This window comes from Athene cunicularia (assembly GCF_003259725.1).
Source record: "Athene cunicularia isolate RWA chromosome 15 unlocalized genomic scaffold, athCun1 chr15_part1, whole genome shotgun sequence".
NCBI lineage: Eukaryota > Metazoa > Chordata > Aves > Strigiformes > Strigidae > Athene > Athene cunicularia.
Window position 1 is genome coordinate 3,814,132 of NW_020799121.1, and position 25,183 is coordinate 3,839,314.

At 42.2% G+C, this 25,183-nt stretch overlaps 1 protein-coding gene across 1 annotated transcript; it reads left to right on the forward strand.

The window, feature by feature from the left end:
• The first annotated feature begins 663 nt into the window (after window positions 1-663).
• Window positions 664-17,065, forward strand: TMEM233 (transmembrane protein 233). Its single transcript, XM_026860064.1, is given in 5 exon segments — window positions 664-730; window positions 7,014-7,149; window positions 16,762-16,796; window positions 16,799-16,862; window positions 16,865-17,065. Coding segments are annotated over 5 exon segments (372 nt in total). The 5' UTR covers window positions 664-685; the 3' UTR covers window positions 16,957-17,065.
• Window positions 17,066-25,183: the final 8,118 nt, after the last annotated feature.

A 25,183-nucleotide genomic window follows, 5' to 3' on the forward strand; every position in this document is an offset into this window, starting at 1 on the left:
AGCGGGGCGGGGGGAGCCGCCAGGCTACCGGGCATCCCGCCGCCTTTGAACCGCTTGTCCCTGGCCTGTGTGGACAGAGTTAGGTGAGGCAGCGAGCCGGAGAGCATCAGCATTAGCTACCCCAGCAGCAGATAGGAAACGGGGAGTGAAAGGCAGCTCAAATCCAGTTTTCAGCATCGGACTAGATAGCAGAGGGAGGTTTACCCCAATTGGTGAGATTTGTTACATCAGCTAACTTGCACACTGAATTGGGCATAGTATCTGTGCGTGAAAGTGGCAGTTGGGGAGCAGAAATTAGATTTGCAGAGGAACAGGTGTGGTTTCTACTTCAGCTAATCACACAGAAGTGCCTTTTTTTCCAGATAACAAGTTCTTTAGCATGATACTGTCTGCTAGAATAATGCACACAACGATAACGATAGTAGGTTGCTGGCAAAACCCCTTATAAAATTGAGTATCAAGTACACCGAGAGAACAGCCTTACTCGTACAAACCATAAGGGATTTGCATAATCCGTACTAATCCGCCAGTCCCGTTAACTTCACAAGGATTGCTAGAACAGAATCTTCTTTGAGTTAAAAGTTGCAGAGTCAGATCCAGACTTTTCTAATAGGATACGTGGTCAGTGTAATCAGTAATACTGCAATGTATTTCTGTTGTTTAGGAGCTGAAAAGGGTTTAAAACATGTTGTGTATTTTCATCCTTTTCTCTGACAGCCAGGCTGAAAAGGTAAGTAAAAAATATAGTTGTTTCTTTTTGCAATTAAGTGTGAGATTGATTATATCTAATATACACTAAAGCACACTCTTTTAAAACCAGTAAGATTGATCAGAAATCACACCTAAATATTGGGATACGTGCCTTAAGCTTGCAAATTCCTTGAAGAAGCTATTCCAAAGCCATCTTCACAACCCTTTTTGCCTGGATAAGTATTAGATGTCATTTTAATTTTTCTTCTATGTGTTTATTTTCTTTGTTGTTAACTTAACTATACAACATGCACTTTTCCTTGCTTTGAGAAGATTTGGTTCTGCTGGTACCCAGCATTCTTTTTGTCTGTGGACACTTAGGGTGCTATATAAAGTAATGAGAGCTGGTGATCTGGGGCTGCGAGCATCTGTTCACTGTGACAGTACTTTCACCAAAGCACTAGGGCTGCACAGAAGTTAACTGTCAAGGACAGAATTTGGCCTCTAAAGATTTTTGCACCCCATATGGAAAAATCTGCACCCACGCCCTAGTTGGTTCATGCAGGCGTTTGGAGTCAGGTGTAAGTAACTGTCACCAGGGGGATATGTGGAAACCAGGGTGGGAAGAGCACTTCCTGAATGCTAAACAGTCTGTACAGGTCTCAGCTGCCCACTCCCTTAAAGGGGGGAGACAAAACCCAAACCAGTAATCTCCACTGTATGTGAATGCCTTCTATTTCAACAGCATTCTTACCTAAAGCCTCTCCTTTTCTGTGAAAGTAACATGTCCAACTTCTTTTCCACAGCCTGATTCCCCTGCCTTTTGGAGCTGCAACCTGTAACTGCTCCATTAATGTCAACTCCAGGTTCTGCATTGTGACCAATGTTGGTTTTATTTCCACTTCTGCTGGGATCTACATCCTCTGTGTCTTTCTCGGCTTGTTTCCTAGAGTTGCTGAAGGTTAACACTGAGATGCAAGAGTGGATTATTTTCTTTTCCGTCAAGAAGATACCTTTATAGTCTGCAGAGTTTGTCTGAGATCTTGTGTCAGAAGAGATAAAGACCCATAAAAGTGGAGTTCTCTATAAATTTCCACTTAGAATGGGTCTGGAAAGAAAAGTCCTGTTGGCTTCTAGAGGGGCATGGTTCACCACCCTGTTTGCCTAGGTCATGTCCTCCTTCAGTGCTCTGAATTCAGGCAGTGTTTTCACTCTAAAAGTAGAGTCTGGGCTCTAACACACCCCTGAATTAAATGACAGATTTGTCTTCAGTCTCTTCTGCTGCCCCATTTACAACTCCAGCACTGGTTTCATCACTTTGTTCTCACCTTTGGGGGCACAAACCTTACCATTTCAGATTTTACCTCCTTGACTGTATTTTTAGAATCCACCTCTCCCAAGTTCCCCCTATTGTGATAATAACCTTTTCTTGTTCCTTACTTCCTTTGTGAAAGAAATCTATTTCTCATGACAGGGGTAAGCTAGTAGAATGGACACTTAATGGCATCAGTGTCCGTTGATATATTGGCATCACAAGAGCAGCCCCCTCAGACTAGTTGCTGGTCACTGGCAGATGTGAGGATTGTTTGGCATTTATAGCAAATGGAGATCTGTTTTCCCCAGGGTCCCAGCCAGGACTGCTGGCTGTAGGATTACTGTTCTCAGTGCTCCTCTGGAGTTCCAGCCAGATGCCATCAGTTCTCCTGCTTCCTGTTGCTTCTAGCAGCTGTATCGTGTTGCTGTACAATTAGTTGGCTCACACAACCCCAGAGGTGCCTCGCTCAGACTTGTCCTATTCTTCCTCACGTAGGTGAGACCACAGGCATCAGGGGCAGGAGTGTGGGGGGCAGGTACCAAGTCAGGAGGCTCATGTGACAGAAGAGACTTCTCTGGTGCGAGGCTGCCGCTAGGCATTGTGTCACTGAGCTCTTCGGCTCCTTGTCTGCAGTGGTGTCTGTTCCCCCTGTTGTGAACCCAAAGAGCACCTAACTGGCAGGGAACTGCCCTTGTAGCTGAGACCTGGCTCAAGTGGACTGGCTGTACCTGACTCATGGAATCAGAGCTAGAGGGAGGCCGTGGGACAACTCCGAGAAATGAATTGGATATTTCTAATACCAGCACCGAGCTCTGATAGTTGAATGATCTTTGGCCTTTCTCAACACTTTTGGTTGTCTTTATTTCAGAGAACTGTATGTTGAATTAGTCATTTAATTCCATAGCCTTAGATTTGTAACAACTTCAAAACAGTCTCTCAAAAGCTGTTTCTCCCTCATTGTTTGCTCCTAACTCCCTCTTTATGTAGACACATTTTTCTTTAATCATTTGCATGTTTCAAACAATGTATGTGGTCAAGTTGTGACCATTTTGGCTCATCTGCTTCCGACAGCAACAAGTTCTTTGACTGCACTTGTTACGCTTGGATTCAGATGCCTTGTCTGAGTTTAGTTTCCCTAAGCAGAGACTTATGAGAATGAGTAAGAGGGTGGTGGAAATCATGGGACAGCAAAGGATGAAACTTGCCTCCTGAGGGGATCCCACTCTTCTGATTGGGTTCCTAACAAGTGTGTTGGCTTTGGTCAGGTCAGTGACTAGCATAGAAACCACTGTTCCTGTACAGCTGTACTTCTCTTTAGTTAGAGAGTTTATTTGGAAAGTTTATTATTCATACAGCTTTTTGTAAGTAGTTTGTCGGTACCTGGGCATCTAACACCCTGTGGGACAGCCTGTACCTATTTCAGGAGTATTAAACAACAAGGCTCAGCAGCTATTCTTAAAAACATTTTTGCATGGCCCTTATCTCTGCAAATTGGTAAGCTTTTCCTCTGCAACGCCACTTTCAGCCTGTCCCCAGAGACACAGAAGTCCAGCCGTTGTTTATGCGCTGCTATACGGCCCCTTTCATCGTGTCCTGCTCATCACCTGCCCATTTCATTTGCCAAGAAGCAGAAATCAAGCCTGGTTCTGAATTGCTCCTTGTGTCCCCCCTCTTCTTCCTCTTTCACTATAAGTTGTTTTCACAGTGAGGAGTCATACTGAGCCAGCATGTCTCACTCTTCCTTTGGTTTGACATAGAGAGTCTCATTTCCAGGCACAGCCAAATAAGGTTTGTTACAGCCTGGCTTATGGAAAGCCTAGAAAATGTTGATCAGAGAACCACAGTCTGGTCTGCCAGATTTGTAAGAGGTGTAGAGGAGGATTTCTGAAGTAATTCAGTAGTATTTCTGCTTTTGCCGTAAACGGTGCTTTGGGAATGTGGAACAGAAAATGCATGTTAAAAGGGATTAATAGTTTGTAGCTAATTCAGGAAATTTGTTCATATGAGGTTAAGTTGCTTCATTGTTGAACTGAGAATATATTTTATAAATAGATGTGTGTGAACCTGGTGAAGTCACTGAGATCGCTCAAGTAAATAAGCAGCTGTGGAACTGTGGCTTTAATTTAGTTTATGACTTCATAGTGAGGGAGATAGCAGAAACCTGAGAAATCATATGGTATTAGATAGAAAATGGCTGAAATTTGTTCTAAAAGTTGGACAGACCAGATGTCACACACAGATGCTGTATTCTGTAGATATTGCCTAGCCCTTGGAGATAAACGGGTGTAACATTTAAGGCTTTAACAGTTAATGTTGTCTGTGTCGAATGTTGAAAACTGAAAGCTTGATCCAAGGGCCTTTTGAAGCAGATGGAAGTAAATGAACTTCAGAGCTTTGCATCAGACCCTAACCACTCCCCCAAACCTCTTATTTTTTTCTTGAATGCCAAGTTATGCCATTTAATTTAAACCTCTTAATAAAGAAACTTTTGTCTCCTTCCTGTCTCTCCCAAATCCTCTTCTTTATCCTTAATGCTGTTTTCCTCCTCTTCATCATGGATTTATATTAAAATGACATTATTTATTAAAGCGCACAGGCTGAATTATTCATGCAGCACCTGCAGAAATCACAGGGACATTCTCCAGACTTCCTAAATACGTTAGTAAAATTGCACAGAACTGCGAGCTGGTGCTGTCATGTCTCACATACAACTCTGTCTCAGTCTTGAGACCACATGTAGGGGAACCGAGTTTAGAGTGTTTACAGGACCCCTCTAGATGTCATGCAAAGCGTGTTCTTTGATGGGGAGGGGGGGAACAAAGTATAGGACTGGGGTATCAGTGATGTTTCTCCATGTTTCTCCCTGTAGCTACAGTCACATTCATAACTGCTGACAGAGGCAGAAGGAGAAGTCAGCCTGCTCGAGACCAAGCCAAGCCAGTTTCTCCTGATAGTCCTTTTACTGACCTTCCTGAATGTATTTTGAGAAAACCTAAGAAAGCTCTTCTGTACACAGGACTTCTGAAAGCAGTGGAGTAACTTAGATGGGAGGAACTGTGCCAGCCACCCTTTAACAGGAGACTGCACTGGTGGAGGATCAGAGGTGACATCATCCTACTGGACTGTGTGTTTGTGTCCGCCTCTCGTTTCCATCCCTTCCCTCTTTCCCCACTGTATCCTTTAAGTCCACTAGCCAACCTCAATGAAATTTGACAGCAGAGCAGAAGTATTAGTGATATTCTTTAGGGAAATAAAATAGAGGAATGTATAGGCACGTAGGCTTCCAGGAAGGGAAGAAATGTATCAGTCTCTTTTAAGAGCAAGAGTGCATCAGCAGCTCAGTCTTTCTTAGACACCAGAGAATAAGTACCTGCACTTATCCTTGAGATGCAATTCTAGGAATGTAGACTTCATTGCTTTGGGACTGTCTTGGCACGAGTGATCTTACTGCAGTGCTAACACCAAGGATGCGTCTAGCCCATTAACTTCTGTGTGCTCACTAATCAACGCAACACAGAGATAATGTCCCTCATTATTTCTCTGCTTGGGGAAAAAAGTTTGTACAACAATGCTTGGTATCCTCTGAAGTTCATTCCTTTCCTGCTCTCCACAGCCTCAGATCTTCATTCTGTTGAATAACTGTTGTTCTGTCTTTACTACGAGAAGTAATTCATAACTAAAGCACTTTCCTAATAGCACTTGGTGGTACTTCATGCAGTCATTTTCTAAATTTCTAAATTTCTTAATTTCTAAAGACAACCTGAATTATTTAGTCCGCAGAACAGTTCATTTGATCAGGTCCCCATATTTCTTCTCCTACACTTCCCATTTCTGGGATACTTCCTGGAATACTTAAGAGTTAGGGAAGAACAGGTTATGACTAACCTGATTCCCTGAGGAAGTATGCTGAGATAGTTTAATAATGCAATCTGATAAAGAAATCTGGACTCACTGTCATGGTTTATGAACTCAAACTCTCCTAATCTTACAAAATAATTCTTAGTAATAATACCTTTTAAAAAAATTCTTTGATAGCATCTTATTCTTGGGAAAAAGTTAATACAAACTGTTACACTCATGTACTGGAATACTTCAGTGTCCTTCACTGAATCTTTTCTTTTAAAAATATGGTCTGGTTAAAACCGAAATTAAATCAGGAAATCCTACAGTCTGTCTCACAAAAGTCTAGAAGATCAGAGCGGTCCTATTACACCTTGCAATCTCTATATGTAGTAATTATAAAGCATCTGCCAAATCATGGGTGGATAGAAATAAACTCAAGTCTGTTGAGCTAATATCTGTATGTCTGATATATAAGATGATAATAATTATCAGTGTATTCAAAAAATGCAAGGGGGCAGAATTTCCAGCCTCTGAAGATGGCACTCAGATGTTTTGTTCAGATGATCTGTGTTTCTTTGTTTTATTTTTGTTTTCTACCATCAGGAAACTACCTAATATTAATTCTTCAAATTTTGTTTTGAAAAGTAAAACACTGGAAAAATAAGAAATTAGTAAGCTTTTTCTAAGAAGTTTTCCTGAGGCTTTCAGTAAAAAAAATACCCCAACCTATTTATGCTCCTTTTCATGTTTATAGTTCTATAAAGCATAAGAATTTATTTCACTGCTAGTGAAGTGGCCAACTAACAGTTCACATATACTATAAAAATGTTTCCGGAGATAAAAGCCACTGATTTATGTGGGTGGATTAGAGTTGATTTGATTTGACAGCTTTTATGCTGGTGTGTACAAGAAAACTCATCGTATGAATATATTTCATCACTGAAAATAAAAGAGCTGTACTGAAAATGAGTGGAACAGGAAACTAGACTCCCTGATTACCTTGGACTGTTGGCAGTTGATTTTTACAAAGTAAATCACCATTTTCTGTAGTCCTTTCTACAGTACCAATGTGCACAGAAAGTAGTTCAAAGCAGCCGCGTTGGTTTGTGTCGCTTTTCTGTTTAAAAAAAAAAAAAAATCACAAACTCTCTTTTTTCTTCTACAGGCTTTAAACAGTTATAATCAAGGAGATATAGAAGGGTCAAAAAGACTGGGTCGCAATGCACTCTGGGTTGCTGTGGCATCAATTATCATTGGCCTTGTCATCATTGGAATCTATTGTGTAGTTCATTTCACAACGGTAAGCAAAATGCTACTAGTTCCAATGCAAGCAGTTCTCCTCTGTGCACGGGCCTCAGAATGTGAAACTGAAGGTTGTCAGAACTATCTACTAATGTTAAAATTTAGGGATGTGTGCATGTTTTCCAAAGGCGCGATTTTTACTTATTTTGCAATTCAGAAAATTCGAATTGTCCGTGGTCAAATGCGAACAACTGTGTCTTAGCAGCAGTGGATTTTCTAGAAACTCTTGCAGCTCCCAAAGGTTTTTCCAGTTGAGGCCAGTTTAACATCTGTAAGAGCAAGTGCATAGAGATCCTTAGATTTCAGGTAATACAGTCTCCAGGTGCTGATTTTCCATCTCACAATCTGTCCAACAGATCTTTTAGCTTTGCAAGGAGAAGATGACAGTCAATTGCTATTTTACTGTTTGATATTAAGGTGACCATAACTATACCAAAAGTGACTGTAAATGTACTTTTGACTTGGCTTGCTGTGGGATAAGGTCGTTTGCTCTCAGTGCTGTGTGACTGACCTGCAACAATAGTGAAGAAGCTCAACAAATAAATCTCTGTATACAGAGTGGTTACCCAGATGGACTGTGAGCTAAAGAGGACAAAAGTAATTAGGGTATTGATATCCTTTCTTAAGGTTGTGTGACAATCTGTTCTTTGCCCCATAGTAATGTGCACTTCCCATTAAAATAACCAATTTAAATCAATTTATTATTGGCTGTTTTGGCTGGAGAGCCTTTTAGTGTGCTGTGCAAACTTATGTATAAACTATAAACAGAGATCACCTCATCCACCACTGAAATGCAGACACCTCTGGGGAGTGGAATGGGGTAGCTGTTTAAACATGTACAACGTTTTCAGACAAAAATTTGAAGTACACCATGCTGAACTGCAGGGAGTTTAGTGGGATGGGGTCCATTTCGGTAGGATGTTAGTGGATGGTGCTGCAGAATCAGAAGCTTACTGTATATTCATTAATTTCTCATGCATTTTGCAAGCTGGATCTGTCTTTGGTTCAGCTTGTGTTCAGTTTGCTCAGCCCTCAGATTTCAAACCAAGTCACTTCAGGCAGGGTGTGCCAAGTTTTGTAATTGACAGCAGCAGTAAATTCCTCTGTTCGCTTCTACTACCTTACTCATCATTTCTCAGACAAGGATAGCAGCTCAATTTTTTTTTTTTTTTTTTTTTTAGGGCAGCCTGAGGAGTGGCAGACAGCACTGACCTGCAGCATTCACGTTAACCAGGGCACACTACCTGCATTTAGTTTTAGTCAACATTTCACTTCTGCTACAGCAGGACCCTGTGTGCTCAACGTGTGAATGCTTTTTTACACCCACTGCCAGGTATTAGTGGTAGTTAACACTTTACATCTAGTTAGTATTTGTACGCACCTCTCTCTTTCCTACCCTCAAGGAAGTAAGCAGCAGTAAATCAGTATAAGGTGACTTTATGGTTTTATCTTAAGCTTTGTCTCTTGCGGATTTTTAAAAATTGGTTTTGTGTTTGGGTTTTTGGGGTTTTTTTAAGAGAAAAATCTCTGTGTTAGGTGGAAGCATTGCCAGGTGCCTGGGAGCCCTCAGTGAACTGCTGGGATATTAATTTCTGTATTCAGTGAGTAGTTTCCATAGAGATTTGGCCAAATGGTACCTTGGGTTTTGTGAGGACTCACTGTTTACTGGGTTCACCCTGCTCTCTGGCTTTCCAGTCTCTTTATTGTTCCCTTTCTCCCTCTTACATGTCACACTCCAAAAAGCTTCTAGGAAGGTGTTTGATGGGAGCTATGATCTTCTTTATTTTTCTGATGTGAAAATGAGGAGCACCCAACTGCCCTTTCCAACCTCCACGCTTACCCGAGTCCCCTTTGCTGCCTTACTCTTGGACATTTATATTTTACATTAAATTGTCTTTGAGTTTGACATGCCACTGGTGTGGATGGCATTGCATTCTCTGTGCAGTTATCTCGCATCCATTTGTACCTTGGTCAAGATTATTTACTAACAGCTGCTTCGTACTCTGCTAATGTGAAGTAATGGTAAATTACTTCCATGCTAACTTTAATATATATGCTTCAGTATTTGTAAGATAGTACAAAATAGCCTAATAGAATAATATGATAGTTAGCCCTGTAACCGTTTGTTTACCATTAGGCACAGATTTGATGTTTCCATGACCTACACATGCATTTTTCCTGAAAGTTAATTTAGACATCAGCAACATGTATGAAAAGCTTGACCCAGGATTCATTACTGTGTGTTTTATCATGAAATTCATCAGCTACCATATCACCCCGTTGCTCCTGCTGACATTCCATGTGGTTTCTTTTGGTTTTCAAAGGACAAGTCTCATTGGAAATTACCATTGGGAGTACTCCCTTGTATTCTCCTTCCATATTCTGATGTATTTCTCCCTAGAGCTTGTTGTTTACCACCCTACCATTCCATTTCTGTGTTAGTACTTTATCTGTTCTCCTATGACTGTTAGAGCTTCTCACAGAGTGTTACTTGAGTATTCACAAACCCTGTGATAAATGTTACTAGCTCATTCTGGTTTATCTGTGGTCCTGCTAAGGTATAATGAGTTTGAGGGCTGGATGAGCCTTGAGCCTTGGGAGTTCTTCCACAACATCCTGGGTCTGAGCTGCTGGAAAGCAACAAACCTGAGACATCCAAGTCAGGTTGGCAGGAGGGAATCTCTATCAATTGTTACACAACTTCCCCTCTTGGTACAAAAATTTGATTCAGGCTCAGCTGACTCTGAAGTCTCCTTCAAAACAACTCCTCACCTTCTTCTAGGGGGCTGGCTACACATGTCCTGGAGGATCTGCAGGCCAAGAAGGAGCCTTCCTTCTCCTGCCAGAAGTCATAAACTTCAGGCCTTCCCCATCATGTAAGTCTCCATTCAGCTCTTGTTCAAGTGTAGTTTTCAGTTGTTCATCCTTTGCTTTGTAGAGCTCAGGCAGAGTCTCTGTGGAGACCCTGTTGGTCTCCTGTTTGTGCACGCTGATGGTCTGCAGTCTGCTCACCTCCTCCTGAAGCTCTTTTCCCTGGAGATGCAGAGCCTCAGAGTACCACTTCCACTGGAGAGCCACCAATGTCCCAGCCCCAAAGACAGGCAGCAGTCACTCCCCACAGCTGCACCTGGACAGCTACATCCTTCTTCCGAAGCTCCATCTGGGTCAAGGCACCTGATATGCCAGGCAGTTGCTCCAGCACTTTGGGGGATGTGCCCTGTGGTTTATCACCACCACTCTTGCACAGTCCCAAGCAGTCCCTTGCTGTCTTCAACAGAGTTTCTCAGTCTCCAGTGCAGACTCACAACTTAAGTGTCAAAAAACCTCTCTTTGCCGTTCTTGAGCATCTCTCATTGAAACCACTGTGAATTGAGCACTGAAATACTTCTCCATCTCTGGACGCAGATTCCTTCAGTATTTACTGGAAAGTAATTTCCTCTCTATGAATGGCATTTCTAGAAGACTAGTTCAATGAGGGCAGTGCCTAAATTGCGGAATTTCAGTAGCCTCTGGATATCAAAACCCACATGCCCTATTAAAAATTCCAACCAAAGTTATCCATTTGTTCCCACATCTCCTCTTGTCTCTTTTCAGTACCCAAAACTACTGTGTGTTCCATCTTGCTTCGGAAAGGGGTTAATACCTGTGCTTTAAGCATTGCTGAGGGAGCTCTTGTGGTACTTCACGTGCCTCAGCCAGGAGAAAAACATCTAGTCAGGAGTGTTGAGGGTAGATCTGGTAGAAGCTGCAGAGAGGAAGTGTAAGAAATTCCTGCTTTGAACAAAGAGTGACGTTATACCCCCAATTATACCTCCAGTAATACTGGTGGACTCAAGGGAGGCCCTTTCATTTTTTCATAAAACTCCTGCCTCTGAGCCCTGAGCTGCCTGGCGTGCTGCCTTTGGTTTATTCAGTTGCAGAGCAACAGTAGCACAGGAATAACAGCAGGCAACACCTACGTCTGCATGGAAGAAACAGCCTTGACTTTTTCATTTTGAAGATTAACTCAGTGCTAAGCCAACTCAGAGCTTCTGCTGCTGCCTTGGAGAGCCTCGTTTGTCTTCAACACTGGCATGTTATCTTTAGCAAACATATATCAAGATATATAGTGATACATATATATATATATATATATATATATATATATAGCCTGGAACAGGGCCCACCCAGCACTTGGGAACTATCTACCTTCTGCAGTCGTGACCCTGAATGTAGACAAGGGGAAGCTGTCACTTGCATCACTGGAGTTAACAGCCCAGCAATAAAACTGGTCTGTCTTGATCAATGTAAACTGGGGTGTTCCTCATTATGCTGAGGAATCACTGAGAGTTAAGCTGTGGTGTGTGCTGAATCAGGGCTGTCCCTCATTCCACACTTGGCCAAATTTATTCTTACTCCATTCCATAACTTTTACCCTCTCCTGTCAGCTTCTCCTGCACTCCTACCTTGCCAGTCCTGAATGCCTAATTACACTGCCACTGCTTGCTCAGATGTAAATTAAACCAATACTTGTGTTGCCACTGAGTCTAACCCTGTGTATGTTGTCCATCAAGAACTGCAGTGAGAAAAGGGATATATTTGATATCCTTCCATAAGAGGCATCACTACTAACTGAGACAGTGCAGAGCTGTGCGCCATAGCCTGCACGTGGCCTTAATCAGCTGTAACGTGCCTGGTTAGGGAGTGAATGGCAACCTAATGACAGGCGACGTGCAGCTGGAACCACATCCTGAATCCTGCCTCTAGTCCTGATGTCCTTGACTTAAGAAAGGTGCAGTGTGTGTATATATATATATATACACACTGTATATACACACAGTGTATATATATATATATATATATATATAAACACACATCCACACAAATAAAAACCAAACCAAAAAAACCCACAAAACCAAAAACAACCCCACCACCAAAAAACCCAACCCCACCAACAAAAAAAACAAAACACAATGGAGAGAAGGGCTGCAAGGTATGAAAAAACCTTTATATGTGGACAGACAAAATAGACACAATCTCCTTGGCTTGGGAAAGAAAGACTTAGGAACTGGTTGTTAAAGGCAGTGGAATAGAGTGATTATTTGTTGTCTGTTATGAATGAGATGAAGTGGCACCACAGGAAAACAGCTTTGAACACTGAGGTCCTTTTCCATGTGACGTACAGTGCAGCTGTGGGACTTATTCCTTCTGGTTGCTGTGGATAGAAAAATTACAAATGTCTTGAAACAGTAGCATATGAAGTTACAAAAAAAAAAAAAAGTTTAAATGCAAAGATGCAGCTACAATCTTGGGCTCAGGATGTTTCTAAACTGCAGATTGCCAGAGCTGGAAGGCAATAGAGGGAGAAGTATCACCCTGGACATAGCCTTTTCTCACACAGTCCCATCAGGCATTTGTAAGATGTCGCTGTTAGAGAGGAGGTGCTGCAAAGGCGGCTGCTGGCTCTGTCCCACTACCTCTGTTCTTACACTCCTTCATGAAGCCTGTTAGTAGCCTTTGCACTGACTTGAATGGATTTCAAGACAGCCTTCCTGTCTTTTCTTAAGTATTTTGATCAGCAAAAGCTAATAATTTTGTCAGTGACTGAGGGTTGTCCAGTAATTCATGATCTGTGTTTTCAGAGCAGTCTTCAAACTTTTGGAGCAGATTCCAAATTCTGTTTTGTTTTGCTTTTTGAATGCACAAGACTTTTGGTGTCTTTGGATTTCATTTGAGTCCTACTGGCAGGATTTAGGGAAACATAATCTTGGCTGGGACCTTCTTACTTAAGTGGAGGACACCCCAGGTATTCCAAACCCTTTTCTTAACTGGATTGCAACATGTCATATTCTACTTCATGCTACCACAGGAATCGTGCATTCTTATTCCATTGCTGGGTTTGCTGCACAGCCTGTTCGTCTGAAACAATGTGCAGCTTCTTGCAGCACATACTTTTACACTATCTCTAGCATCTGAGTGACACTTGACAAAGCTGCTCAGGGCAGAACTAGAGCTCACATAAGTTTTGTGTCCCAACTGAGCCACAAAACATCATACAAAGCCCATGTCTTCTGTGCACCTCTATAGTGGTGCTCTGCAGAGTAGGCATGTTGGGAGCGAGTCAACTAGAAATGTGGAGACTTAATAAGAGGTGTTAGAGTGAACTAAAGATATAAGCTTTTCTGTAGAGCTCTGACAGAGATGGCAACAGCTTTGCTATGAGGAAGGGTAGCCAAAATACTGCAGGAAAGGAATGCAAGAAACTCCTGCCAATGCACCAGTGTCCAAGACTTTTTAAATTCACATCAGAAGTTCATTGTTTTTGTTTATCTTGAACCCCAGGGCCACAGGAGGGTAGAATTATCTTCTGGTAATAACATGTGAGAAGGGTTGTTGTGTTCAGTGACTTCGGAATTTCATGCAAACCATTATGATATTTTAATGCTTTCGTAGAGGAGTGTGAACTTCTGACCCCTTCTTTAATCTCACTTGATCTAGAACTTCACCCCATGGGAGTCGCAGAAATACCACCTGTCAGCATGGCTTCAAAGGAAGACAGAGACACAGCCAGGCTGTGTGGAAAGTACTAGCTTATACTGTTTCATAACCAGTAGGGCCTTAAATCAAGCATATGTGCAGTAATACAACGTTGGTAATTACTGGTAGAAGGAAAAGGAGTAAGCATTTAGACTGTGCAATGGGGACAGATGTATATGTAAGTTTTTCTTACTAACTTAGAAATAATACTTCAGGGGGAAAAGGCATGCAAGATTATTTTTAAAATCTCTGCTGTCTCCTTCCTGAGACTCTCAAAAGCTTTGCAGCAGTTTCACTGAGGGACTGTCTCTCTTTCAGAGACAGAATAAACTGAGGGCCAGTAAGATGACAGGAATTACACAGCCAGCCTCCAGATCTTTACATTGGCAATGCTGTTCTCTGTACCTTACCATAGGAAAAAAGAGTCAAGGAAGACTACCTGCCTTCACTACAGGGACTGACCTGCTGCTAACTGATAGAGCACAAAGTCTGAAGCCAGGGAATTCCTGTCGTGTTCTACCCACATTAGTTATTGGTGTCCACCTAGTCAGTGAGCTCATACTGCTGCTTTTCTATCAGTAAGGGCACTAACTGGTTAACTCCTTGACACCCTACCTCTTTTTACTGGATTTGTCCAAATGTACGATCTTAAAGTCCTCTCTCTGCCAGATGTGTTCAATCAGCTTCAGAGGCTGAGTAGTGGCAGACATGTAGATGCACAGGGGCAATGTGATTATATCAACCTCATTTCCTCAGCAAGCCACATTAAAAATTCTGGTCCAGTTGTTTCATCTGCGCATGGAGGAAATGTCCCCACAATAGATTCTGCCCACTGGAGTCCTGAGCAGCATCCAAGAGACAATCAACACAGGAGTTAATGCTGTCTGCAGGATATACTTACTGTTTAGTGCCTCATGTCCTAAAACTCTCTTTAAGGAGCTGCTAAAAGATAGCTGCTTGATGGAGAAGGTATTTTGGACTCCGGCAGAGAGCTAGGCATCCAGGGACAAACCAGGGAGATCAGTACATCTGTGGGTGGTGTTTGAGACCTGCCAAGAATTTGGGGGAACTTCTCAGATCTTTCTTCTAATGCAGGTGCACAAGAGAGGTTACCCAGTCCTTTTTAAAACATCTGTCATATATTGTGGTTGTATTTACTAAGTTGTCTACTGCTACTGTTCTTGCCTGACTGTTTTATGTATCACTTCAAAGAAGCAGAGATGCTGTTGACCTCATGAAACTTTGTCAAATAAGAGCCTGTTTCCTGGCAATGAAAGATCCTAACTTGCATTGATTCAGGTAACCCAGTTTAAAAATTCAGCTCAGATTGACAGATGACTGGTGCCATTAGAAACATAGCTCTTTGATTCAACACTGTATTGAACCACTAATCTAGAGGATGTTTGTTAAGAGAACAAGTGCCACTAATGTGGCATAATGTATCCATTAGATCGGTAGAATTAATAATTTAATCTAACAAAGCAAACTCTCTGTCTTTTCCTCCTTTAAAAATACATATTTCTGTGTCCTTGCAGCATGCTATCTGAAGACCAGGACTGCACTTGGGGGATATCATCATGTTAATCTCGGGAGGGGAAACAGAAGAAGAGAAGGAAACCCTTCATTCCAGACTCTTAGATTCAACCCTACAAGTCTGCAGAGGAATGTTGCTGGTGGATGAACTGATAGTCCAGTTAGTTAATCAGCATGGCGTGACCAGGTTTTCAAAATTATTTATTTATAAGAAATTTCAGTATAAAGCAGCATTTTCTCTTTTACCCTCATGTATAATGAGATCTTGCCCTAACAACTCCCTTTTCTTTCTCATTTACATGGAATGTATGCTGGATCCATGATGTTCCCTGGCTGACCTTAGGCAGACAAAGCCAACATATCTAGACTGTTTATAGTCTGCAACATAAGATCTGATGCACAGCCCGCTGAAGCTAGTAGAAGAACTTCTGTTGCCTCCAGTGGGTTTTGGATCAGGCCATTAAGGATATTTTTATTACTTTAAAATAGTCTCAGCATAACACAATCGTAACCATGGGGTTATGATTTTATCCTGTTATGTGATTTTATAATGTCGTGGGCGTACTCTGACTCAGCGGCTGCTTTCTTCTGTCATCCTCAGCTTTTAGGTCTTTACCTTGGATTTTTAACCACCTGGGACCGATTTTAATCACTTGATTATTAAGAGACACTCTTCTTCCATAACATCCATATTTTTGTTGATGATTTATTTTTGTTTTGTTGTCTTTCATTGTTGAACTCCCTTGACTTTGCTCCAGTCCTGCATTAAAGTTGCACTGATCATATTTTCCTCTTTCAACTTCACATATGTAAAAAGTTCCTTTTTTTTTAACTGAAAAAAAGATCTTCTTTTTAAATAGATGTTCTTCTGCATCCCTTTGTTACTGTTCCTCTAGCAAGTCACATAGTTTCACTGTGTTCTGCTTTGTTCATGTCTTTTTGTTTAGTTCATCCTCTCATCTTGCTATGAATATTCTATATATCGATGCAGTTAGAGATGGACAGACTTTTGTACCCTCACATAGTTACATACACTCTTACTAATCCTAAGACATTACCCAGTGAACAGCCTTAGGTTACAAAATTGATGGCCTCTAAATTACTGCAGTTTCTTGATACCTTAAGAAAACTTAGCATGGGACAGCTGTTTTTTATTACCTGAAAACTATTGGAAAGAATATATTTGTTTTGTCACACAAATATTCCGTGTTAAAAGGAGTAAGCTCTGGTGAGCGCTAAGACAGATGGCTACATCTTCAGTGGTTGTTGCTCCATTTGCTTTAAATTGTTACTACATCTTCAAGCAAGCTATGCTGACTTACACTTACTCTCTTTGCACTAACATAAATCTGGACAGACTACCCAGAAATGCATGGGAGTTCTGCAGGTGCAAGTGAGAAAAGAATCATGCCTGGCAGGAGTACAACTACCTATTAAAAAAAAAAAAAAAAAAGGCTCCCAGAAACCTTTACCTGTTAAAACATATGCCTGGAAGTAGCATGCATTTTCTGTGCCTTGGTATTATACTTTTTATGTGCTTACTTGCTTTTCTTTCTGCCAAATTCTTTTTTTCATTGAAGTCAGTGATGCATCACCTATATCCTTAATTACTCCAGTATAAAACTTCACAAACACTGGTGAAATCAGTTGATTTCTTCAGCATTTATACTGATTGAATGTGTCCAAGTGGGAATCTTGCCACTGATTTTGATGATCCCAAGAATTGGCTGTTCTGTGAACTCCTCTTTTGTTTTTGAATACTCTTTCAATGGTCTGATATGTCTTGTGGGACTTTTGGTAGCTTGCCTTATTACCAGATATGATAGAACTGTCATTGAGAAGTGGAATAAAATTACTTTTAATTCATGTCCATTCTGGTATGTGGGAAGTGTCTTTCCTAAGTTTTGTTGCCTTTTCTATTTTAAAGAGTAATATCCCTTTTTCTAACCCCTTGGACAGTTTCAGAGTGAAATGGATCAAAGCAAAACCAGGATTTCAGACATACATGATCCTGTACAACCAGTCTGTAATGTAGCTAGTACATGCAGAAGTTGCTAGAGATCAGCTAATGCTCAAAATATCAGCAAGGAAGGCTCTTTGCTTCATTTTCAAAATAGCACCCAGAGAGTGTTGAGTGTTCAAAATGGTCCCTCGATGGTCTCCTCGGGGCTTTCCTACCATGAGGGTCAAAAAGTGGTCAAATGAGGTCACTGAACGAGGTGTCTCAGCAGGTAACAGAGGTCAGATCTTCTCCACCTTGAATTGCTGCATATAAGTAAACGCCATTGCATTGCTGTAGTAACAGTCCTCTGTGTCAGTGTACTAAAAGTCAGAAAGGGTGTACCAAAAAAAAAGTGTTTCATCCTTCTGCAGAATAATAAACTTTGGTACTGTAAACTAAACCACAGCTAGTGGTGTGAGAGGGGAGAAAGATTTCCAAAGTTATTCGGGCAATAGAGAATCGGGATAGGCAACTTGAGGTATTTTTTGAAAGTGCCTGGCAAGGATTTAGATCAATAGGAGCTAGACACCTGACTTGTTCAAATGCTTTTGAAAACCATACTGGAAATCTAACTTGCATCTTGGTGCTCATAAATATCTTTGAAGTCTCGCTCTTAATATAATTGAGAATTGAGCCATTGTTTCTTCAGTGCTTCTGAAGATAAATGTTGCTACCTTACAGTGCTATTGATTGGTATAAAAATAAAGGCTTTATATTAAACCACTTAATGTGACAGGGAGGGGGAAATGCAGCAATTCCTCTAATGTCCTTTAGTGCTTCTATGTCATAGGTAGTCTTATTTTTGCTTTACTAATGTACTGGTATCAGTTCTCTTAATTTATTAATGTTGACATAAATTTTCAACCATGTTTGTGAAATGCAATGAAACTCAGCTTGTGCTGGAAATGAATATGGTCCTTGTATAACCAAATCATTCTGTTGTAGGTATGACAGACGTGTACGAAGTGAGGTATCAAGCATAGGGAAACTAATTATATTTTACTGGCCAAATCAGCAAGACCTCTGCCAACAGCAGTAGGTGTGGAAGGCAGAATGCAGTTGTCTGACTGAGGAATTAGTGCCTGCTTTATATTTTGAGGGGCATATAAACAAATTCTAGTATCTGTGACAGACTTTGAAAATTACCTGCTCTTCATTGACATGCATCTAGATTTGGATTTGGCCCATTATTATTTGCATTGCATCTGCAATTTTTGGTGGGGGAAAAAAAAAGAAGAGCTGCCATATGTATGCTCTGAATGATGTTATTTCATGAAAGGGGGGCGGGGAGCGGTAAAACATATTTCAGCTCAACATCTGTGTCCTGGGCAGGTAAACAGTCTTCCTTCCACAAAGCTGCTCCAGGCTTCCATTTTTTGGTGCAGTCTTTCTGCATGCTGAATGCACCAAATAATGCCTGAAGTCCAGGTCTCCCTTCCTTCCTGTGTGTATTACAGGCAGAGACAGATGGAAACTTGAAATTGCTGGCCTCAGCTCCTGGATCATGTTAGCATCTTTCACTTCTTACAGGGCAGCTGCATTCTGCAAAACAGCAGTGTGCATGTATCTTGATATGTAACCCTAGAAGAGGGCTTCTAAATATAAGAGGAGTTTCTCTGCTACCATATGAAGGGGGTCAGCCAGACACTTAAACAACATGCAGGGTATGTTTCATCAGATTGCACAGCAGAAAAAAATCAAGGGGACAATATGAAATGAAATTCTTCGGGTGTCTCACTGCAGGCTCGCCCAGGAGTTTACAGGTTGTGACTTGAAGATCAGCAGTGGCTCTTCAATTGATGAGGTTGCAAACACAACCCATGAACAGTTTGGCTCGAGTCTTCAGAAGCTGTTGCTTTTGTAGCTGTATCTTTGGATACGTGCTCACAGTGTGAACTGTGTCCTGCCTCTCAGCCTGGAGACAGGTTGCATCTGATTGCTACCACAGTGTCCATCGCTCTCAGAATCAGTCCAGGTGCATGTGCTGGAACTGTGTGCAAGCATCTCTCTAGGCTCATTTCCGTACCTGGACCCCCTAACTTTGTCTGTCAGCTATCTAAGATGGATTTTGTTATTGCTTTGCATCAGAAGGGGAGAGACTGAGTCATCTTCCCAGTTAGTTTTTATCTCGAGTCCACTGTGTGTGCACACATGCACAGGAGGATGCCCTTGAAGGACTGGATTCTCCAAGGCAAGTAAGATTTAATATGAAGAATCTTATGATGAGTTACTGGATTGATTCAGGGCCAAGCTTGTAATCCACATCCTGGTTACCTGACAGCTGTTCAGGAGCCTTTGTAGAATGTGTTGTTTCATGGAGGGAAGAGCCCATATCACCACACCTTCACTCCAGATAATGGGGTAAACTAAGAGGAAGTTGAATACCTGTGGAACCTACCCTGACTTTGGACGAGATACCTCCAGGCAAAGTCAGAGACGTCAGAAGGCCTGTGCAGGGTAGTCTGCATGTCTGCAGGGCTGCAGCTCTTCTGAGGCTGAGCCCTCAGTATTTCATGGGTAGTACCATCAGGCTGAAACACTACTTGAATGTTGGTTTCCTTTTGCTGTCCTCCCATCTCCAACCTCATTTTTAATTAGTAGGCGTCTGAAGGTGTGCAGTGTTATGTTGGAGTAGAGGAATTGAGAGGAGATGCAATGGTCTACGAGTGATTTTTATGTGCGCTCACAATTTTCCGCTTCCCAAGCACAACGGCATGTTCTGCATGCACAGCAACGGCATGTGTCCCTGAAATGTGAGTGAGCCTTTAAGGAGGCTGCCCAACTTCCTCTGCATCACTCCCTGGCAGCCTGGCTAAATGGGCTAAATTCAGAAGTGACCTAAAAGGAGGATGGGGTTGGGAAACAGATCACTCAGCCAATGTAAAGATGGAGGAACAAACTTGGGAGCCCAAGACAGAAAGGAAGGTTATAGTAAGAAATTCAACTGGAAGGCTTTTGCAGTTAAATTTATCCTGTTTTGAACTGTCGGATACATTCTGCTGCTGCTGCCACCTAACTCGCTCTCTGTGGCACAGAGGCTACAAGAAGCACTTGCTCACGTGTCCCTTATAATGTGATTTATGGCATGTCTGAATTTGATCTACCAGCTCATGACTGAGGATGGCTCTTCTCTTCTTGTCATATCTAACTGTAGGGCTGAGTCAGCTTCCACTTCACTTGCAATGACTTGGGCTAAATAAGCTTGCATTGTGTCAAGCAAAAACCTTTGCCAGATACCAGCAGATTCATGAGGACTTTAAACTGCACAGTCTGAGACTTTAGCCCAATGCATTTCTTTTTCAATACATACTCTGGGGTAAGAGAAAAGAAAACTCCACTGAAATTAAGGAATGCACACCGGAGCAGGCTGTGTGGTAATGGTGAAGCATGGCAGCATCGTGTACCCATATCTCAACCAGTGTCCAGTGGGGACTTAATTGCCTTTTGATTTTAACCAACTCCAGGAGATAATCCAAACAGTGAAAATGAGATTCTGACCTAGAGCACAAGTGGTCGATGAGTGCCATCCCTTCTGTGGGGCTAGCACAAGTTTAGCCTTGACTTTTTGTGCCTTCAGGTTTGAAAAGATGATTCTTCACCCCTTTTAATCAAAATCATACATTCTCCTAATACTGGTCTCTCCTGACCTCAGATATATCATTTGGTCCTTACTTTCTTTAAAAATGAGTCAGCTGATGAAGAAAGATGGTAAGTGATATCTCTGAGGGGGTAGAATGACTCAGTAGTAAAGATATCACTTCACTTGACCCCTCAGCCTGTACATCACCGAAAGTGCTCTGTCATGATTGTTAGAACTTTGACAAAGTCTGCTGAGTCTCATCATCTTATGAGCCAAGAACCAAAATGCCTTAAAATTAATTTCTGAATAAAATGCTTCATGTGAGTCTTAATAGTCAAGCCAGGTGTAGTTCATGTTTATTAAATAAGGTAGATGTGAGTAGTGGTAGGAGCTGACCTTTGCTTGTGGCTGGTGACATGGTAAATAACACAGAGAGCATGTGGCTTTTCATATCCTGCAGGTATTTTACAAGCATCTCCTTTTAAAACCTCGCATTGCCCAGTGAGGTGGTGTAGCACAGTCATGACACCTGATAAAGCATTTAATCGATTACTTTTATCTTGTTTTATGGATTATGGACAGTCTGAAAGCAGACTGTGCTTTTATTTTTTTTTTTCCCAGGGAATTTCTTACTCAAAATTATCTAGTTACATTTCCCCCTGATGCTTTTATCCTCCAGCCTGCCATTTGCAATGATTTGTGATTTGCCATACTGTTGTGATTTGCCATACAGTTTCCGTGATACCACCACTTCTTTTTCCTGAGCAGACAACATAAGTCCTAGGGCATTCACATGGTTGGTGTGATTGCTAGTACCAAAATTTCATATTTGCTTTTGTGATGTCTAAATTTAATGTTTGCTTAAGGTGAGTATTTGTTCCATGGAAATGTGGGTAGTGAACACAAGCAGGGTCCTGAATACACCAGAGTAAAATAATCTGCAGTTCTGAATTCGTATTTAACTAAAAGATTTTGCAATATTCACCCAACCTAGCGCCACCTTCCTTTGGCTGATGGAAAGCTAACAGCTAAAGGCAAAAGTAAGAGTCTTCTTGAAGGTTATGTTGGCAGCTAGTGTGAGAGACAAGGGGAATATTTTTATCTAATTCTTTCTTTCCTTCTCAGTGACGGTGCTTACGGTCACTATTCTTGGGCATCCCCCAGAATTGTAAGGCAATGTACACAGCTAAACAGTTAAGGAACAAATTATTCCGGTACCAACGTCAGGAGTGCTTAGCAAGGGTTAGGCCTAAGTGGTCTCTTGCTATGTCCCCCATCTGAGAGATGGCCGTTTACAAAGCTAGAGAGAGTTGTCTGCTAAATTATTTCAATGGCAAGTGACACCTCTGACATTCTCACTAGGGAAGTGAACCAGGAACCTCATTTGTGACACATATGGAAGTCCTGATGGAAGAATGTGAACTAGCTCCCCATCTATTACATCCTCATCTGGCAGTAAGAAAAAGAAGGTTAAAACAGGTATGTAAAGGGACAGGAGTAGAAAAGGTATTTTGTAGTCTTCCTTTGTAATGTGGAGGCTGGTAACTGGATGGAATGGGAGAGGGGGAGTTTTTATGCCCTTTAGGTTGCAGAGCATGGAAGGAGGCAAAAAATCACAGATGCTGTTAAAGGATGGAGCAAAACTTCAGGGTTCCAGAAAATCAGTGGGTGGATGAGCTCTGCCAGGCCCTTGTGGCATTTCTTCAGCTAATCTCTTGCTTCTCACATCTCCTGCATTAACAGCTGTAAGGAAATTGGGCTCCCACTCAGGCTGATAGGAGAAACCAATACACCAGTGCATGTGAGGACCATGCATACAGACATGCCTGTGAGGAGGCAGGGCGATGATTTAGCAGGCAGCAGTGGCAAGTCCCCAATATAAGACTTGTTGTTCATGGTGTAATGTCATCCAGCCATAATTCGGGGACCAGGCACCTCACAAAGAGTTACAGGCTGTGCTACACCCACCTCTCATGACTGACAGAGTCAGGGCTGAAGAGAAAGCAGTCATGGGGAAAAGAAAGAGGAGAAGGCAGCAACAGTGAAGCCCAGCTACCAAGAGGTCACAATGCAGGCGTCCATTGCCTCTGTCCTGTCCACAGGCCAATAATTCCCAAAGATTTTACACAGAATCACACCACAGATGGATGGTTCATCACAGCTAGGGAGGAACCATCACATTTTAATAGCAGAACTTTAAGTAATGCTTGGACCCACCACAGAACAGTTCCTACAAGCCTCATGAACTGTTAGCAGCCCTTATCTTGCAGTTTATTACCTATCTGTGGTTCTTAGAAGTAACAAAAACCATTGCAAAGAAGTGAGGATGGGCCCCAGAGTGGAGGTACTGCTGCTTGCAATGAGTCTGTAAATGGATCGTCGCAATAGTTACGACACGGTAGCATGTATCTCCAGCCTACGCTGCAGACAGGTCTGCAGACATAACCAGCGCAGGCCAAAAAAGAACTCGGGAGAGAAAAACAATCTGGTTCGGAGACAAAGAATTTAATAGTGCTAAGCTGTGTGAAATATCAAAATAACAGCTGCATTTTATAGCAGGGTAACTGTTCCGCAGGGGCTGGGGAAGAGCTGCCCGCACACATTCCCCTCGCAGCCCCTCTGGCAGGCTGTCCCGTGCCGAGATGTTCTACCCATGAAAGACAAACCAGGAGCAGCTGTTCTCCGGGCATCTGGCTGTCCCAGCAGGATCCTTCCCGCGACATACAGCCTGCCACAAGGATACGCTTCGGTTTGGTAGGAATCCTTCTGTTTGCTGGTTGCTTCCGTTGGTTAAGAAAAAAACCCAACAGTTTTCTTGTAAAAAGAACTGCCGACCCGGGAACCTGCAGCCCGCACAGTTTTATGCCTGTTGGAAAAGTAGGAGAAAGACAGCGACAGCTGATGAAGAGCAAAGGGTGAAATGCGGCAGTGTAATTGGAAATGCCTACAGAAATATGTTAGAGAATATGTGAGTGTAATACAACTTGGGAAACATTTATCACTTAAGGACTTAATTCCCATCTGTGCTTCCTCCAGGAAAGAGCCCTGTGCTGGTGGTTTCCCAGGCAGCTTTGACCCCCTCGCTGGCAGCAGCCGTGCATCGGCTCTCGCTCCCGTTTCCCGTTAAAAAGCGCATTTATGGCCCCGTCCAGCGTCCTGGGGCTCACCCGCGTTCCCCCGAGCGTGTCCAGACCCTCCTTGCGCGGCGATCTGAACAGGCTCGGGAGGCGCAGCCCGCCGCCTCCGGCCCAGGCTCGGCACTCACGGCGGGCGGGGCCGCGGCTCCCGCTGGGGCAGCCGACACGGAGCGCGCCCGCGGCGGAACCTGGTTTATTCTTGTCTTCTAACACTAACTTGGGGATGCTGTTCAGTTGTGGGGCTGTTAGCAACCTTCAGTGATTCTGTCCTTGAGTTTACACACAAAACTGTTCCCTTTGCTTCCCATGCTAAGGAGAGATAGTGCATTGATGTTCAGGCAGATACGTCATGGTTTCTGCCAAGAATTAATTGTAGAAAAACTAAAACGTAACTGACTCAAAGCTTTGAGTACAATGCCCCAGCTTCCTTTGGATCCTTAATGCTCTTGCAGTTAACAATGACATTTTACCTGTCTATTATTTTCCATATTAAAAGATCTGTTAACTGAGGGGTTTTTGCTCAGTATTAGATGGATTGTTAGACATGCCTTGTGTATTGTGTAAGAATATCTAAAAGAAAATTACACTTATATTTCAATTGTTGGTCAGAACTGTTTCCTATAGACAACTCATAATCTTTCTGCCTACTACAAATTTTGTGCCTACTATGTTTCTGTAATCTAAATGCTTCTTAAGTGTATATCTTCTTAATTATTTTTCTCCCTCTTTTATCTGTGTATTTTGAAGACTTTTGTGAGCTCAAGTAATTTAAACATAATTTAGGCTAAAGGAAGGGGGGTTATTTTGCCTTCTGCTCTTTCTGCAGATTTGGAAGGCTTTAACATCTTTGCAGAATTTGTGCAAATGAACTTGTGAACAGCATCTAGAAATGCAGTTTCTAATCTGCATCTGACAAAAACTACTTGGAGACTTGTAGCATAGAGAATCGTGACTGAGCGCAAAAAATGCCTTCGGTAAAATGTAGGTTGTCCAATTCTGCCAGGAGAGAATTCCTTTTGATTAAGACATTTTGCTTGTAGGCTCCATTGGAGAAAGAAGAATTCCTAGCTTGGCAACAAGATCTAGAAGTGAATGATAAAACCCCCACTCAAGCTCGACCAACAGTATTTCGCTGGACTGGAGGAGGGAAAGAAGTTTATTTGTCTGGGTCCTTCAACAACTGGAGTAAAATTCCTCTGACAAGGAGGTAATAAACTGCCGCTGCTATGTCAGTGATATTCCCTACGGACTGTGAGTGCTTAGTG